Genomic DNA, 21,671 nt, shown 5'->3' with positions numbered 1-21,671 from the left:
TTTTAGAATAACAAAAACAAAATATTCTCATTTTTATCATTATTATTAGAAACAAAATGAAATGTTGTTTTTTTACAATGTTTAAGACCGAAGAAAGTCACGAAATTATCATGACAGCATTGGTTCAAATTGACAGGATTCTTCATCATCTGGTTGTTCTGTATATTTTGTCATGATTGAACGTAAAAATTTAGCTCTTTTCATTGCTTTGTTGTGGATATTTTTAAGTAGATTTTGATCCATTGTACAAGATCCAGTGGCTTCAAGCAAATAAAGACAATCACTATCGATAGATGAATCCGGATCGATAGCCATTCGTATTGTAGAATCGGATAATTCTTCTTCATTCATTGTTGGATCAATTAGTAAATGTCTGTGGTGAATTGAAAAGAATTAAAAAAATGAGTTTGATTTATAATGATTAGAATTGAATTATATTACTTGTCAATTATGACGAATGTACAAAGCATTGGACATGTTCGAATTTCAATCTTTTCATATTCATTTGTTGGTGTTATCAGGCCGAATTCAGTTTCGATTTCATATTTACGTAGTTTACATTTCTTCAAAGCAACTAATGTAGCCAATAATGATAGATCAACAATCGATCCATCCATATTTAAGCAGATAATCTCCAACATTATCTTCCAACAATATTTACGAGGAATAAGACATAATTGTGCAAGATTAATACATTTTGCATGTGATAAAATCTTTTTAACACATTCACGAACATAACCACTAATTGTTGTACGATCAGGATTATCCAATTCATTCGTACAGGTGTTAGAGAATCGAACGTCTATTTCAATGATGCCTTCATCAGGTTTATCGGTATTTGGTTTCACCAAAGACTATTGTTTGAATAATCAATGAATGAATAGCAAAAATAAATTAACTGGGACAAAAAAAACGAACCGTTGAAATGCCACACATCACTGAAGATGTACCGAATTTTATCAATGCTGAACCATTGGCACTGGTAACACAATCACAACTGACCAATACATGACGAGATTCATCAAATTTTCTACCATCATGTCTTGTACCAGAATTCTATATCATCAAAATTCAAAAAAGAATGTAAAAGAAAAATAAAGAAAATGAATCAGAAAATAACTTACAAGAATTGTTTGCATAAACTGTAATGGTTGTAAAACTCTAAAGAAAAAAGAAATGATGTGATTAATTTATAAATTCATAATTTATAACATCATAACAAACTTGAATAATTCGGCCATTTTTATTTATTGCAAACGATTAAATTCTTGAATAAATATATCCATGAAGAATCCGAAAACACGTGGATTGAATTTTGTATATGTATTCATTTATTGTTTCATAAATTGAATCCTAGATGTCATTACATTAGGTGTCCATTTGTTTGTAGAACTCAAAAATAAACAACATTCGATTATCTAATCATGATGATGATGATGATGATTAGGTCATGAGTGAAAGATTTTCATCTATTCAAGAAAATTGATGATCCATCATATCCATCATATATGATTATCAACAATTAAATAACCTGTAAATATCCATAACAAATATTGATGATTATTTTTTCGCTAACGAATTTGTTATTTTTTATTTTACATTACAAAAAAAAAATCACGAATCATTTGAACGCGAATAAAAATAGACAAGAAAAAGTCAACATTTAATTTTCTGATTATTGTTGACGTTATTGTTTAAAGCTGTTTTTTTCCACAGAAAAATATTACATCATCATCATCACCATACTTTGCCCACGGGATCGAAATTCGACCCCATTGTGTTCAAAACATTCGCGAGTCAACAAACTTGATGTGTGATAAATGTCAAACGAAAATTTTCAAATGATCATCATTAAAAAATTGAAATAAATTCCATTGAACTGTTGAAAATATAATAAAAACTATAGAAAACATGGGCAACAAACAAAGTGTGAAATCACATCTAGAAAACAGCCAACGTACCGGAGTATTTCAATTGACCAAGGCAAAATTGAATGAAATTCCTCCGGACGTATTCCGTGTGACAACATTACGAACGATCGATTTGTCTACAAATCATTTGAAAACTATTCCAATAACCATTGCTAATTTTACCAATCTACGGACATTGATATTAAATGAAAACCTGTTGACCCAATTACCTGAAGAGATATGTCGATTGGCTAAACTGGAAACATTGTCGTTGGCTGGCAATCAATTGCATACATTACCAACAAAACTGGGTGATTTGAGGTCATTGAGGAGCATAAACTTGTCCAATAATCGGTTGCAAAAATTTCCCATCCAATTGCGAACGATAAGACAACTGGATTTTATTGATTTATCTAAAAATAAAATCACCGAAATACCGGACGATGTTGGCGAACTACAAGCACATGAAATAAATTTAAATCAAAATCAATTATCAAAAATATCGGATGATTTAGCACGTTGTCCACGTTTAAAAGTGTTACGTTTAGAAGAAAATTGTTTACGATTAGACGAAATAACACGTTCATTATTGACTGAATCACAGATATCATTATTAGCAGTGGATGGTAATCTATTCGATATGAAACAATTACAGGATCATCCATCATATGATCAATATATGGAACGATATACGGCTACTAAGAAGAAAATCTAAATTTAGATTCATCCATCCTCTCTAATAATATCATCATCAATCAATCAATTATTAATTAATTAATTAATTTAACTAATTGCACTAAGAAAAAAAAATTCAACTTGTTATTGTTAAAATTGACAAACACAGAAAGAAAAATTTTTTTTTTTTTTTTTGAAAATTGGCATTAAATTTGATTTTATTCAATATCGATATTTTTATAGCCATATGTGTGTTGTGTGTGGGTGTGTGTATGCATGAAAAAAAAACAAAAGCCAAATTATTCTTTGTAAAAAAAAACAAATTACAAATTATTATTATTATTATCAATGAATGATGATAATCAGGAAATTTTTTCATCAACAATTCTTATTTGATGCATGCCAATGTGTTGTTGGTTGTCGTTGACATATGATCTATAATGGAAAGGCATTATCATCATCATTTTGGCTTTTTTTTTGGATGGTAGATGGTGGCGGGTGTATGCTCTGTTTATGATGATGGTTAATGTAATGTTAGTATTTCAATTCAATTATTTTTTAATTTATAATTGTTTCCTATACGTGTGTGTGTATGATGGTAAAAATGTAATGTTTGGCAATTAATTAATTATAATTAAGGTAGGTAGGTATGTATACAACATTTATGTGTAGAGGAGGAGACACTGAGGCAAACAATGGTATTTTGTTGCCGTCTTTCTTTGTGATGTTAAACATGAATTATTTTATGTTTTGTTTTTTTGTTTAGTTTAGGAAAATGAAAATTTATTTTATTAACGATACAATTTTTTTTCACTCAATCAGACAATAGGTTGGATGCAATTTTTTTCTGGATAATCTTGATTGTTTTTTTTCAATTAAAAACCATGAACTTTCAATTGTTCGGATTTAGCAATGCCAATTTTAGTCAAAAACTCGACAATATTGTTTCGTTGATCGCCTTGTAATTGGATCACTTCACCATATTCTGGATGATCCACAACAGTGCCATTACAGGCAAATTCCTATTTAAAAATTATTAAAAACGAGTTTAGAAAAATGGAAACAATATTCAAATATACACACACACACACAACATTCACAGATACCTTTTTACATGCTTTAACAATTTTCTTTTTATCGAAATTGTCAGCAATACCTTGTACGGTAGTCAATGTTTTACGGCCACTTCGTTGTTGAATCCGTATATGGATTAGACCGTCTTGAGTACCAGTATCATCACCTCTAAACGCATCAGCGAATGGATCTAATCAAATTGAATAAAAAAAAAGAAATATAAATGATTAGTACAAAACTATATCATGGTCAAAATTAAGATATAAAAAAAATACATACCGAAATTTCGGAGGTTAAGAGGATTTTGAATGTTAGTTGTAGTAGACATACAGTTCAATTTAATTTAACGAATTTGTAAAAATTATAAAAATTTTCAAACGTTTTTATTTAAGGTTATAACCGATGAATTTTTCTTTCTTTTTTGATTGAGATTTCAAACAAATTACACAAACGAAATTTGATTAAATGCGAATTAAAAAATTCTACTAATAATACAAGACTTAACAATTGCTGGTATGTTAAATTTTTTATATAAAGTGAGCCAAAGATCGTTTTTTTTATGGTGTGAGTGTGCAATACGATACAAAGAGAAAAGAGGGGGGAACAACAGCACAAAATTTACTTCGAATTTCGAACTAACGACGTAGGAAAAAAAAAAATTTTCCGATTACAAACTGGAAATTTAACATTAATCTTTGCCACTACTACTACCACACCATCAAACAAAAAACTAGCAGCCGTTGTAGTAGTAGTAGCATAAATTCATTGAAAAAAATATGATAAAAAAAAATTGAAAAGGCGGAGTGAAACAGGAGGAAGCTGATCAGAAACATTAACGACGCCATTTGCCACGAAACACTGACAGCATTATAAAGGATAATAATAATAAACTTAGTGACGCACGCTCTCTCTCTCTCATTCATCATAAGGACGGACAACAACAAGTTGAAACAGTTTCCTTTAAAACAACGCCATCTACGATGAAAACTATGTATGTATTTTCATTGATGATTCATAATATATGAGATGATGATCTTTTGATGTCATGCATGATCATCAAATTGATGATGTCATTTGAAAAAAAGAAAGGCTTTTTTCTTTTCATCAAACCAAACAAACAAACAAACAAATACAATACACGTTAATCATTGTTAAGGTAAAAATTTGTTTTCTTCTTCCTATTATAGACATGATTGGCCGAATGAATGTGAAATGAAAAGAAAAGAAAAAATTTTATCATCCAACACAATGGAAATGATTCGACACACACACACACACACACACATGACCAAGTGACAAGCGGTCGAAAGTTCATTTTCAATAGTGATGGTCAAAACAATGGAAAAAAAACAGACAATCTCTCAGAGCACCACATGATATTTACCGGTTGAACATTGATTTATTAATTTAAAAATAGCAAGTATACTTTCATTTTTCATTCAAGCAAATCCACATTTACTAATCATCACAGCTATATATTATTTTTGTTTGAAAATGGGATGTGGATAAATTCGATCGGAAAAGGAAAAAGATTAATCTGTTTTATTATTTGAGCATTGAAAAAAAAATCAGGCTCCGTTTCGTTGGTTGGTCAGTGGATTTTTTTTTTCGTTAAAATTTAAATAAAATCATAGATCGGATTTCGGTGGCACTTCGGTGAATATTCGTATTCCGTGCATATCTCGAATTTCATTTTTTAAAATCTGCAAAAAAAAAAAATTTTTTATTGAAAAAGATATTATTTTTTCTAATTAAAAAAAATGAAACTCACATTCGAAACGGTTAAATGTTGTTTCACTTTGGACATTCCTTGAAAATCCATAGATGCAACATATACTTCAAACATTGAACCACAACCACCGCTTATATCTTTAACAATAATTTCTTGTGCATCTGGAAATGATTTATTCAATAATTCGTTGATTCGTGTTTGAAGTTCAACACCTGGAGACGTTGTTGATGATGATGATGATGATTGTGAAACCGATCGTAATTGAATACCTGACAATGTCAATGGTCGTATGAATTGATTGTACAATGATGATGGTGACTGTAATGATTTGAAAATAAAAATCAATTCAACAATGAAAAAAAAACTAATAAAATAACTTACATTATAAATAAATAATCGATTTAACATTTTGAAATAATAAAGTTAATTTGAATTTACCTTTAAAATTAAAAAACTAAATTATAAAAATGAAAAAAAAACAAATATAAAATATACAAAGAATTCATTCGAATCACATGTGTCCAACCGTATCCATAAACGACATGACAATATTTTGAATCTTTAAATTTTTAAATCATTCAAATGAATGGCGCGAAATTTTGTCTTGATTTTATCATAGATAGATATAAGTAATTTAATTTGGTATGGTTACAATCATGGATAGATGTTCATGAGAATGAAAATAGATTCTACATCTATATAGCAATATAGGTTGACCAAAAAAAAAAATATATTGATCCAGATTCTGGCTATAGCCAACCACTACTATCATCACCACTAGATGAGTTTGAAAATTCTATTGATCATTTATATATTGCTATGTGTTTGTGGCATAGGTGTGTGAGTGTCTGTGTATGTTTATATAGAACCATAATGATTGGGAAAGTGGCTAATTTATTTGATGATTATATTCTGAAAGAATAGAAAAAAAAGATGCGGCATACACGGTAGAAAATTCTCCTCAACAATCGTTGCGCGTTACTCATGAAAAAAAACCATCATTTTCACTACCAATTCTTCTACCGTTTTCTATATATTCACACACACTCGATGATGGCTTATGATTAAACTGAACATGGCCATTGAAATGTTGGATGATGTTGACTTTCAATTGTGTTTTACATTTACAATACGGATATACGATTTCCAATCATATAGCATCTCACAACATTATGTCATTTTATTATAGCTGAAAAAAATGTTCGGTCGTTTGATGTTGATGATGATGGAACTTCGAAAACAATGATTGTACCCCCTCTCCATAAATTCGAGTTCCCGATGCTCTTGAATGTATGTAATTTTTTTTTATTTTGTTCTTTATTCAACTTTTTCATTATTATTACCGTAATTCAATTGTTTGACAATTGTATTAACAACAGATTCCATTTAACTAATGATGATGATGATCATTTGTTTGTCTTATATTGTTATATATTGAATGAACAGAATGAAAAGAATTTTCTCATTTAGTATCATTTAGGAAAGAAAAAAACACTAGCCGTATTTGTTTAGTTATCATTATCATAGATGAAGATTTTTATCTATACACATCTAAACAGTTTGGTTTCATCAAACATTAACGAAAATAGCCAAATAAATTGTCAACAGCAACAACGATTGGGTGATCAAATTGAAAGTATTAGCCATCATCATCATCAACAACAACAACAATTGCAGCAACATCGAGATTCTTCGTCATCTGAACATCAACAACAACAACAACCACAACATCGTGAACAAAGATCAGGATCACGTTCGTGGGCAATCAAACGACCAACAATGGGTGACATTCGACGACTTTCTCCACCTGGACTCAAAGATGTGAGATTTTTTTTTGTTTTTGTTTTTGTTTTGATTAATTAATTTCATTATATTCAAATCCATAGGAGTTACCAGTAAATGATGATGAACAGAAAAATTGGAAAGGTATCCTAATATCATTGTTGGTCATTTCGACAATCTGTTCATTTATATTTCTATCGATTGTATTGATGACACCACGTAAGAATTAATTAATTTTTCATTTTTCATTTATCAATAATAATTTGTTCACTTTTTTTTGTCTAATTTTAGATATGGATTTTACAAGTAAACAAGAACCATTAAAAATTGAAGATTTTATTCTCGAAGGTTATGAATCACGTGATTATAATGGTTCATGGATATCTGGAAAAGAAATTCTTTATAAAGAATTAAATGGTTCAATTTGTATTTATAATGTTGAAACTAAACATAAAGAAATGATATTGGACGGTGCTTTGACGGTAAGGATTATTAATTATTTTCTTTGTATCAAATTAGTTTATTAATTAATCAATGATGATTAATGTTAAAAATAGCGCCAATATGAAGTACAACGATTTATGGTATCACATGATCATCGTTATCTTTTATTGGGTCATGATTTTAAAAAAACTGGTACACATACTATTCTTGGCCGTTTTACTATATTCGATACTAAATTACATACATTCACACCATTACGATTGAATGAACAACAAAATGAAATCGATATGCATCAATATGCTGATTGGGTTCCCGATCATTCATTGATCGTATTAATAAATCGTAATAATATCTATCTATTAACACCATTAGGTGGTGTATTACATATTCTTACTGAAAATGGTAAAGATGAAATAATCTATAATGGAATACCGGATATAATCTATGAAGAACATGTATGGAAATTGAATAATGGTATATGGCTTAAATCCTATATTGGTGGTTGGATGATGATCTATTCAACTATTGATAATACACAAGTGGAACAAATTCCATACATTATTTATGGAAAATCATCAAAAAATGAAACACAATCCTATCAATCAATATATGCTGATAAACCAACTGGTTATGTTATGTATCCAAAACTTTATTCATATCCATATTCAAAACCTGGAAAAAATATTCCACGTATTTCATTGAGCGTTACAAAATTAAATGAACGTAATCAAATTGTTTATAAAAATCAACCGGTTACATCACCATTTGATCGTACACAATTGGATTTTACTGATCATTATTTATCTACTGGTCCTGTTTGGATATCACCATATGAATTCATTGGCATATGGACTAGACGTACACAAGAACATGCCATTATTGGTAAATGTCGTGAACAAACAGCTGAATGGCAATGTGAAAAATTAAGTGAAGAAAAACAATTACGTCCAATTGGATCATTGGTTTTACAATCACGTCCAATCATATCGTCTAGTGGTGATCGAATATTTCTCATATTACCAGTTAGCGATGGTCTTGCTGGAATGTTTGATCACATTGCACAAATTACTATGGATGGAAAAAAACAATTTTTAACACATGGTCAATACGTTGTTACATCGATTTATGCTTATCGTGAAGATCTTCAAACACTATATTATGCTGCCAATATTGTCGATGAACCTGGCATTCGTCATATTTATTCATTACGACATCATAATAATTCTAATGAACAACATTATATTAATTGCATATCATGTAAAGTGAATGCCACTTGTCTTTATAATAATGCTCGATTTAGTCCGGATGGTAAATATTTTGTACTTGAATGTTTGGGACCAGATTATCCAAGTTTCTATTTAATTGATACGGAAACTGAAAAAATTATTGAAATTCTCGATACAAATGAACGATTACGTCGATGGTCAGATAAACGTGCAATACCAAAAATTCGACAATTTGCAATCAAAACTAGTCGTCCAGCCAATTATTATATACGAATACAATTAATTTTACCGATTTCGGTGAATGAATTGGATGATGCACGTTATCCATTGTTGATTGAAACGAATCGTATGCCCGGTGTACAAAGTGTTAATTATCTTAATAAAATTGATTGGCTACGATATCTATCAAGTCGTAGAGAATATATAACAGCCAGAATTGATACACGTGGAAGTGGTTTTCAAGGTGATCGTCATCAATATTCCATTTATAAACGTATCGGTGAATTAGAGACTGAAGATTTGAAAATTGCACTTGCCTATCTAAAACAATTACCATATGTTGATCATTCGAAAATTGCTATCTGGGGCCAAGAATATGGTGGCTATCTATCGACAGCATTTTTGGCAACAGAAAATTCTGTAGCCTGTGCTGTAGCTGTGGCACCGATTACCAGTTGGAAAAATTATTGTAATAATTTTACTATATTCCTTTTTGTTTATGTTAGAATTTTAATTTGAATTTTACAAATTCTATATAATATATAGTGTCCGTATTCTCCGAAAGATTTATGGGTACACCAGAAGAAAATTATCTTGGCTATGAAAAAAGTGAACTAATGCAATTGGCACCATCACTTAAAGGACGAACATTGAATCTAGTTCATGGAACAATGGATCGTAGAGTTAATATACAACATTCAATGCAATTTATCAAATCATTAACAATGAATGCCGTACAATATCGAACACAGGTAATTCAATAATTGAAATTTAAATTTCGTATCATTAATTTAATCGAATCATTCATTTCTTTTTCATTTTAGTTTTATCCAGATAGTGGATCATTGGAAACCTGGGATCTAATGATACGTTATCATTTCTATCGTACGATGGAAGATTTTTTTGCCAAATGTTTCCAAGTTGAAGCCGACGATGATGAAGATGATTTAATACCTATTACAAAAGTTATAAAAGGAAAATTTAAAAATACATAGGGGGAAAAAAAATTTCAAAAATTCAAAATCACATTTGGAACACTTTGTTTAAATCATTGTGAAACGTGAAAGCAGCAAAAAACCACAAAAGTGTCTTCAGTTTATCTGTTTCACACACACACACCCACACACCCACACACATCTTGTTGAATTTTTTCTCGTCTTTTTTTTGTCATTTCCAACATCATCATTTGTATTCATATACAATACTCACGCGCTCGCACTTTCGAATGTTTCTCAATGTACAGAATTTAATTTGTTTTTTGTTTTCACAATATTTCAGTATTATTAATCTTATCTTATTAATTAATTATATATATAGACAAGTGACAAGTGTGTGTATGTGTGTGTGACAAGTTTTAATAATAATTTTATAATAATATTTTTGGGGCCAAGAATGATATAAATAAAATATATAAAATCACTAAATAATTTCTTTAAATTAATTCAATTGATGCAATTATTGATGATGATTATGATAATAATTAAAATCTAAAAAAATAATTCACAGATTTTTCAAGAATTCATTGCTGCCATTTGATATGATGGATCCGGCTCGCTCATATTTGGTGATTCAACAAACGACATACAAAATTCACCTATTTTAGTAATTTTACCATTACGACCTAAATATACTGTTAATGATCCTTTATGGGTGGATGTGTAGCTGGTTGAAAGGATTGATTTAATTTTAAAATTCCATAATATGATACTAAACTTACCATCGAGTTAAACGACAAATATCACCCGTTTGAATATAGGTACCCGGTTCATCATAAATACATACATTTATCGTGCCAGTACGATCGGCAATTCGAAATAATCTTATATCATGATTATCTTTGGTCAAATAACGTGTAACTAGAAAAAATATTTTGAAACAATTAACAGGATTCAATTTTTTGTTTTTGTCAAGAAAAATCATCAAATTTCTTACCAACTTCAATTACAATGCCAATTAAATTTATTTTGCTCATCTGTGGTTTAAGATCTTTAATTGATTCAATTTTATCGGCCATATTTATATGATTGATCGAATAGCCCATAATAAATGTTTGAATAATTCTGAAATTCACAAAAAAAAATAGAAAAAATTGAATGCTCGAATCCTAAATTGAAAAAAAATTCTCGAAAAAAAAAATAAATGTTCTGTTCATAAACAATAGGATTGATAATTTTAAAGAGTCACGTTGTTTATTGTTTCCATGAACGATAAACGAAAAATTCTTTTAAATCCAGAATTTAATAATCATTTGTATGTTTGGTGCCTTTATTATATTTTGTTATTATCCTTGGACATTATCTCAGATCTTTTTCCAATCATTTGATAAAGTGGTCGAGTAAGTCGATATCGATCAAAAAAAAAAGTTTAAAAAAAAAATTTAAAATCTAAATCGAACGTGATCATCAGCTGTAATTGAACATTTCATTTGATTTTTGTGATATTTTTATAGAAAAAAAAGTGAAGTAAACTATTTGTTCAAAAGTTTTCCATATATTAATTATATTCTATTGAATATGACAAATATAGAAAAAAAAATTAGAATGGCCGATCGATTAACACAACTTCAGGATGCCGTCAATGTACAAGCTGAAAATTTATGCAACAGTATTGGATTATTGCAACAATGTTCACGGCCAACACCGTTTCCTGATTTTTCTGCATTTGCTCGTTCACCTAGTACGGCATATAAACAGGTATTAATCGAAGCCGGAATACCCGTTGAAATTGAAGACGTTGATAATATTGAACAAAATGATAACAATGTGGTTAAAAATGGCCATGATAATCCGAATAATAATAATAATAATAAATCTGCAGAAAAATCAAATAGTGATGTCAAACAGAATGGTAGTGATGCTTCTCTGATGATCAATGGTGATGGTATTCCACAACAACAACAACAACAACTTCCCGATTCTGGAGAAAATTCCAAATTTTTTGCCAAACTAATCACAAAAACAGCTAAAGATATTGATTTAATTATTGATTCATTGCCTAGTCGAGAAATGGAATCCGATCTACAAGAAGCACATATAAAAGTATTGGAAATGGAAAATCATGAAGAGGCAAAAAAATTAGAAAATGTTATCAATCAAGCAGAACAATTATTGGATGTGATCAAAAATGCATTAGAAGATATTGCTCAAAATCAGATGCGTATGAAACAATTAGAGGCACAAATGTTGACATCACCATCAACAAATTCTACCACCATTACATCATTGACGAAAAATACCCTGCAATCATCAAATAGGATTTTACATAGCATTCTTGATGATCATTCACCCGATTAATGAATGAATATCGATCCAAATGGCATTAATTATCAATTCACTAAATAAATTTTAAAATGGACAGAAAAGTATTTCTTTTTTGGATTTTTTTTATTATTATTATGTTTTGTTTAAATAAATTAATCTTTGTATGGGTGGTGGATTGTTGTTGTGATTCGAGTGTATGTTTGTGTGTGTCTGTGTGTGTGTATGTAATTGTAAATTTTTCAATTTCCAATTCATTCCTTCTTTAAACAATACGAAAAAATTGAAAAAAAAATCAATCGACAATAAATTAAAAAAGAAACAGATCGATCAACATATTGGATGAAAGAAAAAAAAATCAAACAAACCAAAAAAAAAAAAAAAAGTATTGCACATTCATTCATTAGTCTGGTTAGCTCTGGTAGGGATAATAGTACACGTCTATTTGAATGTAAAAAAATAATAATAATTAGAATGGTCAGTAATAACAACAATAACGTGGTTTCGGTGTGTTTACATATACTTTTTTTTAAAAAGGTTAAAATTTACAATTTTCAATGATAAACAAAACAGGTGATATATAATAACAAGTATATATTGATCTTGAAACTGTTCAAATTGTCCAATATTAATCACATATAACATGACAAACAAAAATAAAAATTTCAATTTTCCTAATTCATTGACAGTGTTTTTTTTCTCTCTCTCACACACAAACTTCTTCGATCATTTCGTTTTTTTTCTCATCTGAAGGAAAACAAATTCGAATGGAGTGTGGATAGCGGATTTTAAAATAATAAATAGATCTATATGGATTCAGAGCAAGAGGGAAATAAAAATATTTCACTAGGAATTTCATTTATAAATCTGCGGTGGTTGTATGGTTTGAACAATAAAAATATAGAATGATCAAATATTCTGATTCTGAAGCTTTAGCTAGATGTTGTGTGTGTGTGAATGGCATTGATGAACAGAAAAAAAAATTTGATGATTCAATTCAATATAATAATAATAATTCTTGATGATGATGGATTGATTTTTCAGTTGTTTGATTGATTTGATTTGATTTGATTTGATAAAATATAAATAAAAAAAATTTTTTTTATATATACTCTGGAAGCTCTATGAATGAATGTTTTGTTTTGTTTTTTTCTTATGAAAAATTATCAGATTCGATTGTATCATCTTATTGATAAACTATATTCTCTGTGTATTCTGTGATGTAGCTGATGGGATATTCTTCATCATCATCATCATTCAATTTAGATGATTTTTGATATATTGGGTTTTTCTTTTTTTTTTTTTTTCTTTTGATTACATTGAAACTATAGTTAGCAGATATATAGAGAAAATTAGATTCTGAGGCATCGTTTGGAATTTTTTTTTTTTTGCTTCGTAAATATACAGCAAATGTATACGTGTGTGTGTGTGTTTGTATTTTGTTTTTCAGTTAAGATTCTTAGTAATCATCATCATCTTTTTTTTTGCTGACATCATTCGGACAATAAGTTGTCATTCATATGGAAAAGAATTTTGTTTTTCAAAATAGAATAGCTTGAAGGCAGAATTACATCGCAATTGGAAAATTCTTTATCAAAAAAAAAAAAAATTCATAAAGAATTTATAGCCGATGGATATGTGTGTGTGTGTGTATGGGTGTGGGTGTATGTGCAGATGTCTTGATTCTTTCCATATTCTTCATGTGTATGTATAGGTGTGTGTGTATGACGTTTTTAAAAATTGCACAAGTCAATTTTCAATGTTTTCACTTGTTTTCATCGATTGAATGTTGGTAAAAACCGATTTGAATATTATATAATGATGATGATGATGATGATGATAATAATAATGAGAAAGAATAAAAATGAAAAATCGAAAGACGAATTTTTTTTTTGTTCAAATGAATGTCAATTGTCCAATTGAGTATGGTTGTTAGATGAAATATGATTTAACGATTTGAATGGGAAAAAAAGTGTGGAAAGAAAAAAATTTTGATATCTAAAAAAAGAATTTTTTTTTCGAACTCAAAGAATCTGTGTATAACAAGTGTGTGTGTGAGAACGAGAGTGGTGAATTGTATATAAAGAATTTTTTTTTGTTGTCATGAACTCATTTCATATGATAATGAGAAGAAAAAAATTTGTCTCAAAGTTTGTGTATGTAATTTGTTACAGCTGCTTTTTTTCTATTTTCACATTAAAAATATTCCTGCTTGTTGTTTGGTGAATATAAAATTCTTGTCGTTCGTTGTTGTTTACGGAATTTAGAGCACTTTAACGAAGGATAGAAATTTTTTTTTTGTATTCTCTGGCAATGAGAATAAGGGATGTGTGTGTAAGTATGAATGTATGTATAAACGTGGGTGTTTATATGGCCAATAAATAATTGAAGAATAAGAATTCTTTGACTTCCGTATAAATGTACGACGTTCTAATGATGTTTGTGTTTTTTTTTGTGAAGAAATATGGCTAAACAAGTTGTCTTAGTGGTTATGGTGACGGCGGTGATGTTGAATTTTTGAATATTAAATTCTAGACTGCATCATAGAATATTTATCAATAAACACAATATTTGTAATTCCGTTTGTTTTTTTTTCAATAGTTTCCTCATCATTCTGATAATGCCGTTACAGTGGTTGTAGTTGTAGTAGATGATGATGTTGTTGAAAAGGCCATTTTATTTTTGGATTTTTTGTTGTTATTACGATTCTTTGATATTTTTTTGCCATTATTTGTAGATGTAGGATTTGACGAATTTTTTGTCAAAAATGAATATCTACCAATATTGTTTGATTGATGATTGATTGATCCATTTTCATTACCACTACAATATAATAATAAAAGTTTACCACCAGTTGTTGTTGTTGTTGTTGATGATGATGATGATGATGGTTGTAATGTTTCTTGTACTGAATGTGAATGATAAGAAATCGATTCCTGATCATCTGATTGTTGTTCTTCATCCAAACGTTTCATTGTTGATTGAAATTCTAATGAACTAGATTTACGTGGAAAACCAAAACGACAAAATTTTTGTAATTTAATCGAATGATTAGATTTTGATGGCGATGATGATAATAATGATGAATAAGGATGCTGTTGTTGCGTATGTGATTGATTTTGATGATACAATAATGATGATGATGATGATGATGGTGTACAAATTGATTCAGGCGGTGATTTATGTCTACGATGATTATGTATCGGTGAATATGGTGATGATTTGGTCTTGGATTCATTATCATTCATATCATGAATATTATTATTGAATTTTTGATTTTGAATGTTGATTTTAGAATTTCCAACATTATCATCTTCATACGATGATGATGGATGGGTTGTCATTTTCTTAGAATCATCTTTATCATCATCATCATTGTCATTCGATAGATCCGTAATCATATCACAGCTACTGATTGGATGAATTAGATCATATTCTTCCATTTTTAGATTCATTTCAAGATTATCATCATCACCATCGTTAGAAAATAAAGATGGTTCATTCACATTGATTATATGAGGATTATATGTCATTGACTGTGTGATGTTAGACGAAACCATCATTAAACCATCCTGATCAACATCTTCTTGTTTGTTGTCGTCAACATTATAACCATTTTTATCATCATCAATCATCACATTGTCCGCTTCTTCTTCAATGTTGATTTCATTCAAAAAATTAAATGCTTCCAATGCATCTTTCTCATCTTTACCATATCGAGCATAAATGTCATCCACACGATTCACCAATGAACATCGTGCTTTTGGTGTAAAACTTATCACCACATCTTTAAGTCGACTAATCAAGCCTATTAAACAACAAGGAAAAAGAAAGTTTAAGAATGTCAAATACAAATTTGATTTGTTACTAATAATAAATGAAAATGAAAAGAAAATGCCGGAAAAGAAAAAAAAGACGTCGACAAACCTTTTTTCCTTTGTTGCCGAAATCGATGCAAAGCATGTAAATGTTGATGGCCAAGATTTGTATTGATATTATCCATGATGTCAACAACATTTTCATTATTCATCATTGAGGGTTGATTGCCCGTTGAAGTTGAAAATGATGATGATGATGAGAATGCCAATGAAGATGGAGGAAGAATTTTTTGACTTTCAATCATTTTACCGCTATTCAATGATGATGATTGTGTCGTATTGTTCGATATGATTGAATTATTACCATTGGAATTACCCACTCCTGTTTGTATATTCTGATGTTGGATGTTGTTACAATTTCCGGTTGTTGTTGTGGTTGTATTTTGATTCAACATTTGTATCTTGTTATGAATGTTGTTATTGTTCTTGGTGGTTGTCGTTGATAAAGATGTTGTTGTTGTCGTCGTCGATGATGATGATAAAGAAATCGGCAACGATTGATTAGTTTTCGAATTCGAATGATTTGATTGACTAGATTGTAAATGACTTTGTTTACCATTAATATAATTACTATTACTATGACCAATTGATGGCAAAACATTGTAATCGTTGGGTATTGCATACTGTCTTTGTGGCTTTTGTAGATGCCGATAAGCTGTAGCTGCACGCGATAATGGTGAATTGAGGGCTGAAAATAAGCTATCGGTTGTTGATGTGAATAGAATTGATGATGATGATGAATCTTGTGGTGATTTAATAAGTGGCGGTGGTTGTTGTGATGGCCAACGATATTCATCACGATAATTATTATTATTCAATTTTGTTGTTGCACTTTTCGATTCAATCAATGATGGTAAATCATTATAAAGATTTACATCATATGTTTCATTATATTGTCGAATACGATTACGATAACCAGAATTGTCACAATTAACCAAACCATTTAGAAAGAGATCATATTCAAAATCTAATGATGATACAAAATAATCTGTACCAATTATATCACCGGTCATATAGATAATGTCATTATCATTATCATTATTATTATAAGTAAAACCAAAACGACCAATACCGGTATTTTGATCACGATTTCTTGATGACATCGTTCTGGTCGGTGTCGATGATGATGATGATGATGATGTAGTAGTCGTCGAAGATGATGATGATGATGATGATGAAAATTTATTATGATAAGATGCCATCGATGTGGCCGTGCTCAACATCTTGTTCATTTTGTTTTGTCTATCAAAAAAAAAAAATTGATATCAACGGGTTTTTACCCTCAAATGAATGAAAGAGAAAGGACTATGTTTTTTTTTCTTTGACACCGGAGATGATTAAAAGTAAATTGTGATTAATTTGTTTTTTTCTTTTAAATTCTACATGACTTTTTTTTAGTTTTCTTCTCGTCATCGGCGGGTTGGTAAATCATGAATGACGATGATGATGATGGCGTGATATAATAGAACCGGTACCATTAAATTTTGTCAACAACAACTACATATCGAACGATGATTAGAATGATTAGGATGATGATGATGATGATCCAATCGTGTCGAATGGTTTTTTACGCTTATCTTATTTATATTTGTTGAATTTGTGCAATTTTTTTTCCGGCCAAATATTCCAGAAAAGAAAATTATCGTTGTTGTCGTGTCATCGAATCATCATTGTCATTTATTCACACAATTAATCTATAGATTTGATTTTAGCCAAAGAAAACATGAAATGAAATGAAAAAAATGAAAATGAATGAAAAATGAAATATAAAAAAAACTATTAAAACAAATTAATGATTCACATTCGTTCTGGTTTTCTTTTTCCAACTCAATTATAATAATGAAAATGAACAAAAAACAATTCAATCTCATTCAATGTGTGTGCCCTTTTATACACAGTATATACGAAAAGGTATTTTCCCTATATTATTACGAGTGTGTCGGATTAAAAACTGTTACCCAACAACAAAAAAAAAACACCACACAAAGAGAAAAAAAAATGAAAACACAATGGGTCAAAGATGTCAAATATTTTTATTCTTCTTCATCATTAATAAATTCAACTTGTTCAATCATCATGATGATCAATTTGATGAGAACGAAAAAAAAGACTAAATATTATAAATGACAATGCTGAAAAACAAAAACATTAATTCATTCGACAATTGACAATTGGCAGCAAAATTAAAAAATGTCGATGTCGATGATAATAATAACAAAAAAAAAAACAAAAACAAAACAAAACAAAATGATGATCAAGATCAAACATATGAAATTTTTTGTTTTTCATTTTTCTCAATATATAATTGACACATACATCAATCGATCAATCAATTTTTGGTTTATTATTGCTATTTTTTTCATATATAAATAGTAAACACAATAGAATTGGATCGATATTTCGTAACAATAATAAATATTGATGATGATGGCCATCAACTATTGATTTGTTGTTGTTGTTGTTTTTGTTATTGTTTGTTAAGTTCAAACAAACAATACCAAAAATTGGCCACTAAAGAGAATGTTAAAAAAAAATTGCACCATAAAAAAAATGTAATGATAGGGTGAAAAAAAACTGGTATCATCATTCACTGTTTATTCGGTTCTTTTTTTTCTTATTAACTGGTTTATCATATTTTTGTGTGTGTGTGTTTCATTTATATATTATCGATTGATTGATGATTTTGGTTGATAATTAAAATCATGTCCTCGTTTTTTGTTGTTGTTGTTGATGATGTTGTTCCGATGATGATTATGATTTTGATTTAAGCGAAAAAAAATGAAAAATTCATCATTATCATCAAATCTAATCAAATAAAATGTTTTTTATCATCATAATCATTATTCCAAGAACTGAAAAAAAATGTCATCATGTTATTGCATACTTTGCATTGGTAAATGAAATCGTTCTAATTTCTATTTGCTACCTCAATACTAAGAAAATCAAGAAATTTTGAAATTCATATCTTAAACGATGGTGAGATAATGAAAGGGAAAGAAACTATTGGATATATCGAATATCGAACGATAGAGAGAGAGAGAAAGTATTACTGTGACGACAATCCATTTAGCCCGAGATATTTTAATTATCACCATCATCATCATATTGCTTCGTCAATCGTAATAAATTAAATTTGGATAGAAATTCTTGAAATTGAAAACAAAAACATTGTATACTTACCATGATAATGAAAAAAAAAATCGAATCGAATCAAACAAATAACAAAAGCGAAACGAAAAAAAAATCAATCAATTTTTGTCAATAACAAACAAAAGTAGAATAAAAACGTAAATAAAACCACCACCACCACAAGTGTGTGTCTTCAATGTTTGAGGATCGATTTATTCAATTTTCTTCTTCTTTTCTAATTTCGATGTGTTGTCACATTTATATTTATATTATTTTTATTATTATTGTCGTTTCTTGGTTTTTTCTCGTTTTCGTTTTGTTGTCTTTTGTCGTCTTGGTTTTTTTTTGGGTAGTAGTCAGTCATCGATTGGGTTCGTGTTCTTTTGTTTTGGTTCTCTCTTTGTATGTGTGGTCGGTTGGTTTTAGTGGTGGTTATTCAATTCAATATTTATTATATATCTTCACAAGACATGGACTCAAAGTATTACTAAATGTGAAAGAAGAAAAAGAAGAAGAAGTGAATGAGCTATATGATTTTGATTATCATCATTACTTTTTGTTATATGATTCATGAATCCGGTCCAGATGAGACGAATCAAAAGAGAGAGGGAGAGAGAGAGAGAAAAACGAAAAAAAATTCTTGTTTTCTATGTCGTCATGTGATGATGAGGATGATGATGATGAGGATCCATCATTTGATTCTTTGAGTTGTCTTGGTTTTCAGTTCTACACTTTTAGACAAACAAATGCACATATAATATATCAGTCAGCGAAAAAAAGTACATGGCCTGATCAAAAACAAAAAAAAAATTTTTTTTTTCCACTTGGTTTTCATCCATGCAAGTTCATACGTACATTACACACCGTTGATGATGATGATGATGAGATGGTGGTGGTGGTGGTGGTGGTGGAAGAAATGTGACTGAGAGAGAAAGAGTGAGAAAAAAACTCAAGATCAAGATGGGAATCAAATATATGGAAAAAAAACCATAAGCAATGAGTGAACGCACATGCACAATATGGAATCAGAATTTTTTTTTTTTTTTTTGGTTGGAAAAAATATACAGATGCTATATAAAATGTATAGAATATTCTAGGATTCAAATGATAACAACAACAAAGACGATGACGACGACGACGCAATATTTTAATGAAATGTGATGATAAAACAGCCAACAAAAAAAAAAAATGTGTGCACACGATTAAAAAAACACGCGTGCACCTATTACATGCTTAATGATAAAAACAATACGAATAAATATTCTCTTTTCATCAAAAGTTGGAATTGGAGAATATTCTTTCTTTCAAGAACAACAACAACAACAAAAACAACAACAAAAACAATATAACCACATAAACCAATCATTTGAATAACAATAGCAAATAAAAGTAAGGGGATTCTATCATTGGTTACCGATTCTGAACAAAAACTGTGTGTTTGCGTGCTTGTGTGTTGTACGCATATACTTTTTTTAATGAATTTTCACATTTTTTTCACATGAAAAATTTTTTTTTAACATTTTTTATCATCTACACACGCACACGTTAATTATTACACAACGCACATGTGGAAGAATCAAGTTTTTATTTTCAAATGTGTTTTTATTGTTGTTGTTTCTGTTCATTTATTTTAACGAAAAAAAAAATTCGGTTGATTGGTTTCAATGTTCGTGTGTGTATGTGTTGTCTGGCAAATGTTTGTCGACGGTTGAATTGAATTCGAATGAATGAATGAATGAACGAACGAAAATGTGATGGCCGTGTGTGTGTGTATTCACTTCACGTAAAAAATTCACAGAATTTTCTTTTTTATTTTCGTCTGACAACTTTAAAAAATGAACATCCATGAAATGATGTGATATACGCATGATCATAATAACGAAAATGTTTCATCTATGAATGTGAATGTAAATGAACGCGCGTAAATTGTGTATTTGAATATCTGAATTTTCTACTCACATACATCATCCAAAAAAAAAAATCAGGTGAATGATTTGCGCATTTAGATGCAATTTAGATTTTTTTTTTTGGGGGGGGATTTTCTATTCATAGAATATTCGATCACCAAATAGTGTTGTTTGTTGATGCCAATGATTCTATATTCATTTCATTAATTGATTGTATATAAACAAGAATTAGGTTAATCTCCTTAATGTCAATGAAATGTATAGATGTTTTTATTATACCAACATTATAGGCAATAAACAAACAAACATAATATATTTTCATCATCACATTGATATGATGACGATATATCATCAATATAACACATGTAAATGAAACAATACAAACAAACAAAAAAAACCTTTTGAAGAATCTCATGGTCATCATGGTTTTTTTTCATT

The 21,671-nt window shown here is 29.3% G+C and overlaps 8 protein-coding genes across 14 annotated transcripts; 3 read left to right on the top strand and 5 right to left on the bottom strand.

Moving 5' to 3' along the window:
• On the bottom strand, positions 1-1,382 carry LOC124496078 (exosome complex component RRP43-like). Its single transcript, XM_047059549.2, has 5 exons — positions 1,225-1,382; positions 1,125-1,161; positions 919-1,056; positions 442-854; positions 1-373 (listed from the first exon to the last, which is right to left on the bottom strand). Exons 1-5 carry the CDS (start codon positions 1,239-1,241, stop codon positions 109-111), a joined length of 870 nt encoding a protein of 289 aa, XP_046915505.2. The 5' UTR covers positions 1,242-1,382; the 3' UTR covers positions 1-108.
• On the top strand, positions 1,383-2,810 carry LOC124496110 (leucine-rich repeat-containing protein 57). Its single transcript, XM_047059583.2, has 2 exons — positions 1,383-1,533; positions 1,646-2,810. The coding sequence occupies exon 2, from the start codon at positions 1,912-1,914 to the stop codon at positions 2,623-2,625; it is 714 nt and encodes a 237-aa protein (XP_046915539.2). The 5' UTR covers positions 1,383-1,533; positions 1,646-1,911; the 3' UTR covers positions 2,626-2,810.
• Positions 2,811-3,403: 593 nt separating this feature from the next.
• eIF1 (eukaryotic translation initiation factor eIF1) lies at positions 3,404-4,514 on the bottom strand. Its single transcript, XM_047059626.2, has 3 exons — positions 3,939-4,514; positions 3,692-3,849; positions 3,404-3,607 (listed from the first exon to the last, which is right to left on the bottom strand). The coding sequence occupies exons 1-3, from the start codon at positions 3,985-3,987 to the stop codon at positions 3,461-3,463; spliced, it is 354 nt and encodes a 117-aa protein (XP_046915582.1). The 5' UTR covers positions 3,988-4,514; the 3' UTR covers positions 3,404-3,460.
• A 524-nt stretch (positions 4,515-5,038) lies between these two features.
• Positions 5,039-5,925, bottom strand: LOC124496136 (bolA-like protein 3). Its single transcript, XM_047059614.2, has 4 exons — positions 5,887-5,925; positions 5,773-5,829; positions 5,431-5,709; positions 5,039-5,362 (listed from the first exon to the last, which is right to left on the bottom strand). The coding sequence occupies exons 2-4, from the start codon at positions 5,797-5,799 to the stop codon at positions 5,288-5,290; spliced, it is 381 nt and encodes a 126-aa protein (XP_046915570.1). The 5' UTR covers positions 5,800-5,829; positions 5,887-5,925; the 3' UTR covers positions 5,039-5,287.
• A 538-nt stretch (positions 5,926-6,463) lies between these two features.
• On the top strand, positions 6,464-10,469 carry LOC124496050 (inactive dipeptidyl peptidase 10). Of its 4 annotated transcripts, none has more exons than XM_075728803.1 (7): positions 6,464-6,681; positions 6,862-7,212; positions 7,278-7,392; positions 7,465-7,655; positions 7,731-9,531; positions 9,609-9,814; positions 9,887-10,469. In XM_075728803.1, exons 2-7 carry the CDS (start codon positions 6,919-6,921, stop codon positions 10,055-10,057), a joined length of 2,778 nt encoding a protein of 925 aa, XP_075584918.1. In that variant the 5' UTR covers positions 6,464-6,681; positions 6,862-6,918; the 3' UTR covers positions 10,058-10,469. The 4 variants fall into 4 exon arrangements, with proteins under 4 accessions (XP_075584918.1, XP_046915470.1, XP_075584917.1 ...); XM_047059514.2 differs by having other exon boundaries at positions 6,838-7,212; XM_075728802.1 differs by having other exon boundaries at positions 6,771-7,212.
• On the bottom strand, positions 10,398-11,192 carry LOC124496120 (SOSS complex subunit B1-B). Its single transcript, XM_047059594.2, has 3 exons — positions 10,995-11,192; positions 10,780-10,918; positions 10,398-10,724 (listed from the first exon to the last, which is right to left on the bottom strand). Exons 1-3 carry the CDS (start codon positions 11,101-11,103, stop codon positions 10,574-10,576), a joined length of 399 nt encoding a protein of 132 aa, XP_046915550.1. The 5' UTR covers positions 11,104-11,192; the 3' UTR covers positions 10,398-10,573.
• Positions 11,193-11,240: 48 nt separating this feature from the next.
• Positions 11,241-12,492, top strand: LOC124496088 (mediator of RNA polymerase II transcription subunit 21). The gene is made up of 2 exons (XM_047059560.2): positions 11,241-11,519; positions 11,589-12,492. The coding sequence occupies exon 2, from the start codon at positions 11,603-11,605 to the stop codon at positions 12,353-12,355; it is 753 nt and encodes a 250-aa protein (XP_046915516.2). The 5' UTR covers positions 11,241-11,519; positions 11,589-11,602; the 3' UTR covers positions 12,356-12,492.
• Positions 12,493-14,626: 2,134 nt separating this feature from the next.
• LOC124498756 (uncharacterized) lies at positions 14,627-20,250 on the bottom strand. Of its 4 annotated transcripts, XM_075728808.1 has the most exons (5): positions 20,182-20,250; positions 19,880-20,114; positions 19,378-19,813; positions 16,247-17,891; positions 14,627-16,127 (listed from the first exon to the last, which is right to left on the bottom strand). In XM_075728808.1, exons 4-5 carry the CDS (start codon positions 17,427-17,429, stop codon positions 14,929-14,931), a joined length of 2,382 nt encoding a protein of 793 aa, XP_075584923.1. In that variant the 5' UTR covers positions 17,430-17,891; positions 19,378-19,813; positions 19,880-20,114; positions 20,182-20,250; the 3' UTR covers positions 14,627-14,928. The 4 variants fall into 4 exon arrangements, with proteins under 4 accessions (XP_075584923.1, XP_075584920.1, XP_075584921.1 ...); XM_075728805.1 differs by lacking the exons at positions 19,378-19,813; positions 19,880-20,114; positions 20,182-20,250 and adding an exon at positions 17,999-19,102; XM_075728806.1 differs by lacking the exons at positions 19,378-19,813; positions 19,880-20,114; positions 20,182-20,250 and adding an exon at positions 18,156-19,102.
• Positions 20,251-21,671: the final 1,421 nt, after the last annotated feature.

This window comes from Dermatophagoides farinae, chromosome 2, assembly GCF_024713945.1.
Source record: "Dermatophagoides farinae isolate YC_2012a chromosome 2, ASM2471394v1, whole genome shotgun sequence".
Lineage (NCBI taxonomy): Eukaryota > Metazoa > Arthropoda > Arachnida > Sarcoptiformes > Pyroglyphidae > Dermatophagoides > Dermatophagoides farinae.
The sequence above is the reverse complement of the archived record's forward strand: the minus strand, read 5'-3'. Positions and strand labels throughout refer to the sequence as shown.

Bases quoted from the DNA above. Each gene is read 5' to 3' on its own strand.
- LOC124496050 (XM_075728803.1), top strand. From the start codon at position 6,919: ATGAAGATTTTTATCTATACACATCTAAACAGTTTGGTTTCATCAAAC. The intron at 7,393-7,464 runs GTAAGAATTAAT...GTCTAATTTTAG, and splicing joins GATTGTATTGATGACACCAC to ATATGGATTTTACAAGTAAA. The intron at 9,815-9,886 runs GTAATTCAATAA...TTTTCATTTTAG, and splicing joins CCGTACAATATCGAACACAG to TTTTATCCAGATAGTGGATC.
- LOC124496110 (XM_047059583.2), top strand. From the start codon at position 1,912: ATGGGCAACAAACAAAGTGTGAAATCACATCTAGAAAACAGCCAACGT.
- LOC124496078 (XM_047059549.2), bottom strand. The intron at 1,057-1,124 runs GTAAGTTATTTT...TTGATGATATAG, and splicing joins AGTTTATGCAAACAATTCTT to AATTCTGGTACAAGACATGA. The intron at 374-441 runs GTAATATAATTC...AATTCACCACAG, and splicing joins ACATTCGTCATAATTGACAA to ACATTTACTAATTGATCCAA.
- LOC124496088 (XM_047059560.2), top strand. From the start codon at position 11,603: ATGGCCGATCGATTAACACAACTTCAGGATGCCGTCAATGTACAAGCT.
- LOC124496136 (XM_047059614.2), bottom strand. From the start codon at position 5,799: ATGTTAAATCGATTATTTATTTATAAT. The intron at 5,710-5,772 runs GTAAGTTATTTT...AAATCATTACAG, and splicing joins ATCGATTATTTATTTATAAT to TCACCATCATCATTGTACAA. The intron at 5,363-5,430 runs GTGAGTTTCATT...TTTTTTTTGCAG, and splicing joins AACATTTAACCGTTTCGAAT to ATTTTAAAAAATGAAATTCG.
- LOC124496120 (XM_047059594.2), bottom strand. From the start codon at position 11,103: ATGGGCTATTCGATCAATCATATAAATATGGCCGATAAAATTGAATCA. The intron at 10,919-10,994 runs GTAAGAAATTTG...TATTTTTTCTAG, and splicing joins TGGCATTGTAATTGAAGTTG to TTACACGTTATTTGACCAAA. The intron at 10,725-10,779 runs GTAAGTTTAGTA...CCTTTCAACCAG, and splicing joins ATTTGTCGTTTAACTCGATG to CTACACATCCACCCATAAAG.
- eIF1 (XM_047059626.2), bottom strand. From the start codon at position 3,987: ATGTCTACTACAACTAACATTCAAAATCCTCTTAACCTCCGAAATTTC. The intron at 3,850-3,938 runs GTATGTATTTTT...CAATTTGATTAG, and splicing joins TCTTAACCTCCGAAATTTCG to ATCCATTCGCTGATGCGTTT. The intron at 3,608-3,691 runs GTATCTGTGAAT...ATTTTTAAATAG, and splicing joins TTGTTAAAGCATGTAAAAAG to GAATTTGCCTGTAATGGCAC.
- LOC124498756 (XM_075728808.1), bottom strand. From the start codon at position 17,429: ATGAACAAGATGTTGAGCACGGCCACATCGATGGCATCTTATCATAAT. The intron at 16,128-16,246 runs GTTTGTCGACGT...GTTGTTTAATAG, and splicing joins TCGGCAACAAAGGAAAAAAG to GCTTGATTAGTCGACTTAAA.